The 10,071-nt window shown below is 48.3% G+C and overlaps 1 protein-coding gene and 1 pseudogene across 7 annotated transcripts; one reads left to right on the top strand and one right to left on the bottom strand.

The window, feature by feature from the left end:
* Positions 1–402: 402 nt before the first annotated feature.
* Positions 403–7,407, bottom strand: LOC135534061 (uncharacterized). 7 transcript variants are annotated; one of them, XM_064961203.1, is made up of 7 exons: positions 7,252–7,407; positions 6,924–6,961; positions 6,298–6,460; positions 4,491–4,864; positions 4,347–4,409; positions 3,025–3,105; positions 403–600 (listed from the first exon to the last, which is right to left on the bottom strand). In XM_064961203.1, the coding sequence occupies exons 3-6, from the start codon at positions 6,369–6,371 to the stop codon at positions 3,086–3,088; spliced, it is 531 nt and encodes a 176-aa protein (XP_064817275.1). In that variant the 5' UTR covers positions 6,372–6,460; positions 6,924–6,961; positions 7,252–7,407; the 3' UTR covers positions 403–600; positions 3,025–3,085. The 7 variants fall into 7 exon arrangements, 3 of the variants coding, with proteins under 3 accessions (XP_064817275.1, XP_064817274.1, XP_064817277.1); XR_010454627.1 differs by having other exon boundaries at positions 4,347–4,890; XR_010454628.1 differs by having other exon boundaries at positions 4,347–4,890; positions 6,365–6,460.
* A 374-nt stretch (positions 7,408–7,781) lies between these two features.
* LOC135534062 (uncharacterized) lies at positions 7,782–8,489 on the top strand (annotated as a pseudogene).
* The last annotated feature ends 1,582 nt before the right edge of the window (positions 8,490–10,071 follow it).

Here is a 10,071-nt window from a genome sequence, read left to right as displayed (position 1 = left end):
AGTTTCTGTCCAGAGGATTGGGACCATGTCCTAGAGAGGGGCCCGTTTCTGTCCAGAGGATTGGGACCATGTCCTAGAGAGGGGCCCGTTTCTGTCCAGAGGATAGGGGGCCATGTCCTAGAGAAGGGCCAGTTTCTGTCCAGAGGAATGGGACCATGTCCTAGAGAGGGGCCCGTTTCTGTCCAGAGGATTGGGACCATGTCCTAGAGAGGGGCCCGTTTCTGTCCAGAGGATTGGGACCATGTCCTAGAGAGGGGCCCGTTTCTGTCCAGAGGATTGGGACCATGTCCTAGAGAGGGGCCAGTTTCTGTCCAGAGGATCGGGACCATGTCCTAGAGAGGGGCCAGTTTCTGTCCAGAGGATTGGGACCATGTCCTAGAGAGGGGCCAGTTTCTGTCCATGTCCTAGAGAGGGGCCAGTTTCTGTCCAGAGGATTGGGACCATGTCCTCGAGAGGGGCCCGTCTGTGTCCAGATTCTGTCCACAGGACAGTAGTATTCCATAAGGGTGAACCTCCAGGCCGGAACATACAGGACTGACTGGGGTTCAGGAGTGAGGCCTTCTCTGACGGGCAGTGTACGTTCTGTCAGCTCGGACCTCCCTGAGAGACAGAACACACCACACAACAGTAAGAGACCAGCCTTTTTGTTACAGAGCCTACTGGCTTCATCCAAATGGGGTTGTAAGCTATATGAATGTAATAAGTTGATGGCACTAATGTTGACCTGTACAGGATCACCACCCAATGAGAGGGTAAACAGAGGGGTACATACCTGCCCTGTCCTCTCAATGAGAGAGTAAACAGAGGGGTACATACATGCCCTGTCTTCTCAATGAGACAGTGTAGACAGAGGGGTGCATACCTGCCCTGTCTTCTCAATGACAGTGTAGACAGAGGGGTACATACCTGCCCTGTCTTCTCAATGAGAGTGTAGACAGAGGGGTGCATACCTGCCCTGTCTTCTCAATGAGAGTGTAGACAGAGGGGTACATACTTGCCCTGTCTTCTCAATGAGACAGTGTAGACAGAGGGGTGCATACCTGCCCTAACTTCTCAATGAGAGAGTAAACAGAGGGGTACATACCTTCCCTGTCTTCTCAATGAGAGTGTAAACAGAGGGGTACATACCTGCCCTGTCTTCTCAATGAGAGTGTAGACAGAGGGGTACATACCTGCCCTGTCTTCTCAATGAGAGTGTAAACAGAGGGGTGCATACCTGCCCTGTCTTCTCAATGAGACAGTGTAGACAGAGGGGTACATACCTACCCTGTCTTCTCAATGAGAGTGTAAACAGAGGGGTACATATCTGCCCTGTCTTCTCAATGAGAGAGTAAACAGAGGGGCACATACCTGCCCTGTCTTCTCAATGAGACAGTGTAGACAGAGGGGTGCATACCTGCCCTGTCTTCTCAATGAGAGAGTGTAGACAGAGGGGCACATACCTGCCCTGTCTTCTCAATGAGACAGTGTAGACAGAGGGGTGCATACCTGCCCTGTCTTCTCAATGAGAGAGTGTAGACAGAGGGGTACATACCTGCCCTGTCTTCTCAATGAGACAGTGTAGACAGAGGGGTGCATACCTGCCCTGTCTTCTCAATGAGACAGTGTAGACAGAGGGGTGCATACCTGCCATGTCTTCTCAATGAGACAGTGTAGACAGAGGGGTGCATACCTGCCCTGTCTTCTCAATGAGACAGTGTAGACAGAGGGGTACATACCTGCCCTGTCTTCTCAATGAGACAGTGTAGACAGAGGGGTGCATACCTGCCCTGTCTTCTCAATGAGACAGTGTAGACAGAGGGGTACATACCTACCCTGTCTTCTCAATGAGAGAGTAAACAGAGGGGTACATACCTGCCCTGTCTTCTCAATGAGACAGTGTAGACAGAGGGGTACATACCTACCCTGTCTTCTCAATGAGACAGTGTAGACAGAGGGGTACATACCTGCCCTGTCTTCTCAATGAGAGAGTAAACAGAGGGGTGCATACCTGCCCTGTCTTCTCAATGAGACAGTGTAGACAGAGGGGTACATACCTGCCCTGTCTTCTCAATGAGAGTGTAGACAGAGGGGTGCATACCTGCCCTGTCTTCTCAATGAGACAGTGTAGACAGAGGGGTACATACCTACCCTGTCTTCTCAATGAGACAGTGTAGACAGAGGGGTACATACCTGCCCTGTCTTCTCAATGAGAGAGTAAACAGAGGGGTGCATACCTGCCCTGTCTTCTCAATGAGAGAGTAAACAGAGGGGTGCATACCTGCCCTGTCTTCTCAATGAGACAGTGTAGACAGAGGGGTACATACCTGCCCTGTCTTCTCAATGAGAGAGTAAACAGAGGGGTGCATACCTGCCCTGTCTTCTCAATGAGAGTGTAGACAGAGGGGTGCATACCTGCCCTGTCTTCTCAATGAGAGAGTAGACAGAGGGGTGCATACCTGCCCTGTCTTCTCAATGAGAGAGTAAACAGAGGGGTGCATACCTGCCCTGTCTTCTCAATGAGAGAGTAAACAGAGGGGTGCATACCTGCCCTGTCTTCTCAATGAGAGAGTAAACAGAGGGGTGCATACCTGCCCTGTCTTCTCAATGAGAGAGTAGACAGAGGGGTACATACCTGCCCTGTCTTCTCAATGAGAGAGTAAACAGAGGGGTGCATACCTGCCCTGTCTTCTCAATGAGACAGTGTAGACAGAGGGGTACATACCTGCCCTGTCTTCTCAATGAGACAGTGTAGACAGAGGGGTACATACCTGCCCTGTCTTCTCAATGAGACAGTGTAGACAGAGGGGTGCATACCTGCCCTGTCTTCTCAATGAGACAGTGTAGACAGAGGGGTGCATACCTGCCCTGTCTTCTCAATGAGAGTGTAGGCAGAGGGGTACATACCTGCCCTGTCTTCTCAATGAGACAGTGTAGACAGAGGGGTACATACCTGCCCTGTCTTCTCAATGAGACAGTGTAGACAGAGGGGTACATACCTGCCCTGTCTTCTCAATGAGACAGTGTAGACAGAGGGGTACATACCTGCCCTGTCTTCTCCTCCCCTCCAGGATCCAGTCTTTACCCTTCTTTGCAGACTTGCCCTTCATGTTCTTAAAGCGAGATCTACACGAAGACAAACAGGAAATGACCACCAGCAGACACACAGGAAGGGATTGAGACACCTCAGCTCTAATCAACCTGTAGTTGTTTTTTTACTCAACTTTAACTTCAATCTGCTCGATGTCTTGTGACAGATTGTAAAGGACGTCACGCTGCTTGCTAAACGAGCACCACTCCCTCCTGATTCGGCTGGAACCCGGCAAACACCCGGCAAACACCCGTGACCACCCAGCAAACACCCGTGACCACCCAGCAAACACCCGTGACCACCCAGCAAACACCCGTGACCACCCAGCAAACACCCGTGACCACCCAGAAAACACCCGTGACCACCCAGCGACCACCCGGCAAACACCCGTGACCCCCCAGCAAACACCCGTGACCCCCCAGCAAACACCCGTGACCCCCCAGCAAACACCCGTGACCACCCAGCAAACACCCGTGACCCCCCAGCAAACACCCGTGACCCCCAGCAAACACCCGTGACCCCCTAGCAAACACCCGTGACCCCCAGCAAACACCCGTGACCACCCAGCAAACACCCGTGACCCCCAGCAAACACCCGTGACCCCCAGCAAACACCCGTGACCCCCAGCAAACACCCGTGACCCCCAGCAAACACCCGTGACCCCCAGCAAACACCCGTGACCCCCCAGCAAACACCCGTGACCCCCAGCAAACACCCGTGACCCCCCAGCAAACACCCGTGACCCCCAGCAAACACCCGTGACCCCCTAGCAAACACCCGTGACCCCCAGCAAACACCCGTGACCCCCTAGCAAACACCCGTGACCCCCTAGCAAACACCCGTGACCCCCCAGCAAACACCCGTGACCCCCAGCAAACACCCGTGACCCCCAGCAAACACCCGTGACCCCCCACCTGAAGCGGCTGACCCAATTGCGCCACCTTAAAGCTATTCAGCAGGCGCAAGTGGAGACACTACAGGCTGAGCAGTGGGTTTCCTAAATCCCCATCTGCTTGATCATGTGATGTCAGAGGGAGGAAAAGCTGCCGAGGCAGTAACTGTAGTCAGGCAGGACGACAGCCCTCTATGTCCATCTGGGTCCGTCAACCTCATCAGGGCAGGGAAATGTGCCTGGCCTGACTTGAGGAAAAGACCTGCCCAATGTCATCTACCCAACTAGGGTAGTACTTTTATTAATAGGTGTGTTCTTTAACACAATGGTGGTAATTCAGCATTACAACACGTCTAAAGGTGACAATCTTATGAATCACTTTACCTCCGTCCTGTGAATTGGACTTGATTTGGGACGCTCCCGTCCCACCGTCTCTGACCCCAACCCCTGAAAACACAAACCATCAGCGTTCAGCACTCAAGACTGCATAGTCTATCGAAATAAAACCCACCTGGGTAGGCTTCTCACCTTGGGTAGGCTTCTCACCTTGGGTAGGCTTCCCACCTTGGGTAGGCTTCCCACCTTGGGTAGGCTTCTCACCTTGGGTAGGCTTCTCACCTTGGGTAGGCTTCTCACCTTGGGTAGGCTTCTCACCCTGGGTAGGCTTCTCACCCTGGGTAGGCTTCTCACCCTGGGTAGGCTTCTCACCCTGGGTAGGCTTCTCACCCTGGGTAGGCTTCTCACCCTGGGTAGGCTTCTCACCCTGGGTAGGCTTCTCACCCTGGGTAGGCTTCTCACCTTGGGTAGGCTTCTCACCTTGGGTAGGCTTCTCACCTTGGGTAGGCTTCTCACCTTGGGTAGGCTTCTCACCTTGGGTAGGCTTCTCACCTTGGGTAGGCTTCCTGAAAACCAACAGACCAAGAGGAACCTGAGGAGAAGAACATCAGTTTGACATTCAAGCACCAACAACATTTACACTTGAGTAATTTAGCAGACACTCTTATCCAGAGAGAATTGCAGTTCAGCGCATTCATTCATAACTCGGTGAGACAACCACATACGAGTCGTACTAAAGTCAAACTGTTCCTCATTAAAGCAGCTGTCAGTTAAGTAAAAAAAAAAGACTTGTTTTATTACTAGTGTGACCACCATAGAAGCTATCCTTATGCACTTTAACTGGGGAGTGATGACCACCATAGAAGCTATCATTATGCACTTTAACTGGGGAGCGATGCACACTACTAGTGTGACCACCATAGAAGCTGTCATTATGCACTTTAACTGGGGAGCGAGGCACACTACTAGTGTGACCACCATAGAAGCTATCATTATGCACTTTAACTGGGGAGCGATGCACACTACTAGTGTGACCACCATAGAAGCTATCATTATGCACTTTAACTGGGGAGCGATGCACACTACTAGTGTGACCACCATAGAAGCTATCATTATGCACTTTAACTGTGGAGCGATGCACACTACTAGTGTGACCACCATAGAAGCTATCATTATGCACTTTAACTGGGGAGCGATGCACACTACTAGTGTGACCACCATAGAAGCTGTCATTATGCACTTTAACTGGGGAGCGATGCACACTACTAGTGTGTATTTGTATTTGCCAAAGGGTCAAATCGTTACATCTCTAACAAGCTCTGTACACAAAACGTTATTCAATAAAAAAAAACTCTATTGGCTAGATATTTCAACTCTCTGTATGGTAAAGCGTTACATGATGTCTGGTAGAAAAGGCTTAGGAGTCACATCTAATTCTACATACGTTAACAATCTAATCACATCCTCTTCTTTTTTTTGGTGAGACAGATTGGGAACCAAGTGAAGAATGTTGTAGTGTGCGACGGTCATTTAAATGTGATGGGCTCAGCGATGTTAGGATGTTAAAAGTCCTGTCCATCTGACAGACCCCACTCAGCCCCGAGTCACATGTGGATGGGACAAGTTATATACACACACTCAGCTTTAATGTCTTGTTCTCCTTTTTATTTTTCCTTTATTTTACCTTTATTTAACCAGGCAAGTCAGTTAAGAACACATTCTTATTTTCAATGACGGCCTGGGAACAGTGGGTTAACTGCCTGTTCAGGGGCAGAACGACAGATTTGTACCTTGTCAGCTCGGGGGTTTGAACTCACAACCTTCCGGTTACTAGTCCAACGCTCTAACCACTAGGCTACCCTGCCACCCCTCCTACCCAGACCTATTAAATTAATGAGAGCCCTCGGACGTCCCCTGGCCGGTACACCTACCCCACATCTAGCAGGATACAGGGCTGGTCCTAATGAGCCCTCAGACGTCCCCTGGCCAGTACACCTACCCCACATCTAGCAGGATACAGGCGGGTCCTAATGAGCCCTCAGACGTCCACTGGCCGGTACCACTACCACACATCTAGCAGGATACAGGGCTGGTCCTCAGGCAGGTTCAGCAGCTCCACAGCCCTCTAGGACATCTGGCCCTGGATCTCAATCACCCGAGAACTGGAAATCAATGAGGAAATTCTTGAACTGTTGATTAACTGTTGGTTACCTTTAATCATATTACATTCTACTATGTCTCAAACGGATTCTGATAGCTTCTATGGGGCGACAGGGTGGCCTAGTGGTTAGAGTGTAGAGGTGGCAGGGTGGCCTAGTGGTTAGAGTGGAGGGGCGACAGGGTGGCCTAGTGGGTAGAGTGGAGGGCGACAGGGTGGCCTAGTGGTTAGAGCGTTGGACTAGTAACCGGAAGGTTGCAAGGCAGTTAACCCACTGTTCCCAGGCCGTCATTGAAAATAAGAATTTGTTCTTAACTGACTTGCCTAGTTAAATAAAGGTAAAATAAAACAATTCTATCAAGGACGGCCTCTGATCAGTATGTAAATGTTAAATGCAACGACTTGTATTCAAAACACAGTGATTCACATGCAGCCCATAAGAGGTCATTGTCAAACTCTGGACTCACTTTTGAAAATATTTCTTGGCCTCCTCTTCGTTGTAGAACTGCATAATGAGTAGAAATCAAAACAGAAGAAGTTAAGTGCTGTACCAATCAAATGTATAAAGTCCATTGTACATCAGTAGAGTGTTTAGCTAGCTATACATAAACCCAGGCTAAAACCCCAAATGTAGTGCACATAATGAACTAAATGAATGACCAGTCACTTGGTATGTAGGTATTTGAGAGCAGATCACTAGAGAGCAAACGTTAAGTCTTCCTACAGTTAGCGGCTAACAGGGAGCTAGCTAGCTCTCATTACTGTCTTTAAAACCAGTGAACATGTCATACTAACCATTTTTAAGCGGGGCAATATGCTCTGGTTTTCGACAACTTGACGCCATGTTTTTTTTTTTGGTTTAATACAAGTTATCCAACAGTGATCGATTGAAACCAAAATAAGTTGTTCTGATGTCTGGATGGAGCTGGAGCTCGACATGTCAGTATGACGTAGAATGTCTGCGCCGGGGGGGGGGGGGGGGGGGGCAAGTGATTTAAGGAGGCAGCCACAGTTTAAAATTTAAAAATACTTTCAGAAACGACTTCAACAACTAAAACTTGAATTAAATGCATATATAAACCCAATTTTAAATCATACGAAAAATTCAGTTGCACAGACTATCGCAAACTCTTTACATAATACCCGAGAGGAAGAGGTGACATTTGATAACGTTCAAGCCTCAATTTCTCTTATATAATTGAATGTCAGAACACGTTTTTGTGACCACTTAACATTTCCATAGACTCTCATGTGTCTGCTATATATTTTAACGGATACCACCCCTGTATTTTCTCCATGGTCGCTGTACCTGCTGCTACGGGAGAATGGAGGTCAGTCGGAGATTGGGGAGCGAAGCGTACAGATTTTCAACTATCAGAAGCGCACCGCCTCATTCCCTCCGCTGCGCCAAAGGTCAAGAAAACAGAACGATGTCAGTAAGCAGCAGGTTCTATAATTGGAGCCAGAACCTGTAGAGGCAAGGTAACCGCACCGCGGATTTACAAATGTCAGCAGGTGTCAACAAGGGACATTCGGGCAAGTTCCTGGGAACCGGAAAATGAAAACCTCGAAAATAATGCCCTTGAATGCATGGAGTTAAGAGCACAGAGCTCAAATACTTTTTAGCCTAAAACAAAATAAAAAATCTAATCAAATCAAATCATGAGAACAGACTGGGTTATGGGACATTACCTCAAGTTTGTTCAATTTCTGATTTACTTTTATTAGACATTGATGCTAAACCCTCCATTAAATGAGCAACTGTTCTGCCCAGTGTACAGCCTATGTCCCAGGGTAAACTAGTAATAACAGTACACAGGATGACTTGTTGGAATAGCAGAGGTGTTGTCATGGCCACCTTTCACCCTGAAACCTTTGGGTCACCTCAGCAGCTCCAAGAATTCAGCACGGTCAACCTGGCAGAGCAGCAGTCAGGCCGGTTAAGACCTGACCCAGAGGTCCTGTACTCCACCAGGGCTCACAGCTGGAGGAGCAAAAACAACCAGTCAGACCGAATGAGGTCGGGCAAATAGAAAAGGGAATGAACAGAACAAGTAAATATACACTACCTTTCAAAAGTTTGGGGTCACTTAGAAATGTCCTTGTTTTTGAAAGAAAAGCTATTTTTTTGTCCATTAAAATAACATCAAATTGATCAGAAATACAGTGTAGACATTCTTAATGGTGTGAATGACTATTGTAGCTGGAAACTGCTGATCTTTCAATGGAATATGTACATAGGTGTACAGAGGCCCATGATCAGCAACCATCACTCTTGTGTTCCAATGGCACGTTGTATAAGCTAATCAAAGTTTACAGGGCAAATTGGCTCTAACCAGAATAGAAAGAGTGGGAGGCCCCGGTGCACAACTGAGCAAGAGGACAAGTACATTAGTGTCTAAGTTTGAGAAACAGACGTCTCACAGGTCTTCAACTGGCAGCTTCATTAAATAGTACCCGCAAAACACCAGTCTCACCGTCAACAGTGAAGAGGCGACTCCGGGATGCTGACCTTCTAGGCAGAGTTCCTCTGTCCAGTGTCCTCAGTCCTCTGTCCTGTGTCCTCAGTCCTGTGTCCTCAGTCCTCTGTCCTCAGTCCTCTGTCCTCAGTCCTCTGTCCAGTGTCCGCTGTCCAGTGTCCTCAGTCCTCTGTCCAGTGTCCTCAGTCCTCTGTCCTCTGTCCAGTGTACTCTGTCCAGTGTCCTCAATCCTCTGTCCAGTGTCCTCAGTCCTCTGTCCAGTGTTCTCAGTCCAGTGTCCTCAGTCCAGTGTCCTCAGTCCAGTGTCCTCTGTCCTCAGTCCAGTGTCCTCAGTCCAGTGTCCTCTGTCCTGTGTCCTGTGTCCTGTGTCCTCTGTCCTCAGTCCTCAGTCCTCTGTCCTCTGTCCTCAGTCCTCTGTCCTCTGTCCAGTGTCCTCTGTCCAGTGTCCTCTGTCCAGTGTCCTCTGTCCAGTGTCCTCAGTCCTCTGTCCAGTGTCCTCAGTCCTCTGCCCTCATTCCTCTGTCCAGTGTCCTCAGTCCTCTGTCTGTGTTCTTTTGCCACATCTTAATCTTTCATTTTTTATTGGCCAGTCTGAAATATATATATTTTTTTGCGACTCTGCCTGTTAAATCTTCAGAGCTGCTACTTAATTATGCTTCCTGCTTTACTGCCTGAGACAACTATATTGTAGTCTATGGGCCCGTATCCACAAAGCATTCAATGTCATATTAATGTTGTTCATTTATGATGTTAAAAGCTAAACTGAATTGAAATCAGCAGTCCTACAGTGAAATGTTTTTATGGCTAACAGGCCCTTGGCCCTAATTTACCAACGTGACACTATTTAAGTAGACCTATTTGTTAAATATTCATGCATATTAACACACAATTATACAAGCATATGTCTAATACATGACACTGGTGGTCTCTTTGTAGGATATACAGCACCTTTGGAAAGTATTCAGACCCCTTGAATTTTTACACATTTTGTTACGTTACAGCCTTTTTCTAAAATGGATGACTTTTTCCCCTCATCAATCTACACACAATACCCCATAATGACATCATAATACCCCATAATGACATGACAATACCCCATAATGACATCACGATACCCCATAATGACATCACGATA

The sequence above is a fragment of the Oncorhynchus masou genome, unplaced genomic scaffold (assembly GCF_036934945.1).
Source record: "Oncorhynchus masou masou isolate Uvic2021 unplaced genomic scaffold, UVic_Omas_1.1 unplaced_scaffold_2962, whole genome shotgun sequence".
Lineage (NCBI taxonomy): Eukaryota > Metazoa > Chordata > Actinopteri > Salmoniformes > Salmonidae > Oncorhynchus > Oncorhynchus masou.
Note: the sequence above shows the minus strand (reverse complement) of the source record. Positions and strands in the feature narration are given on the sequence as shown.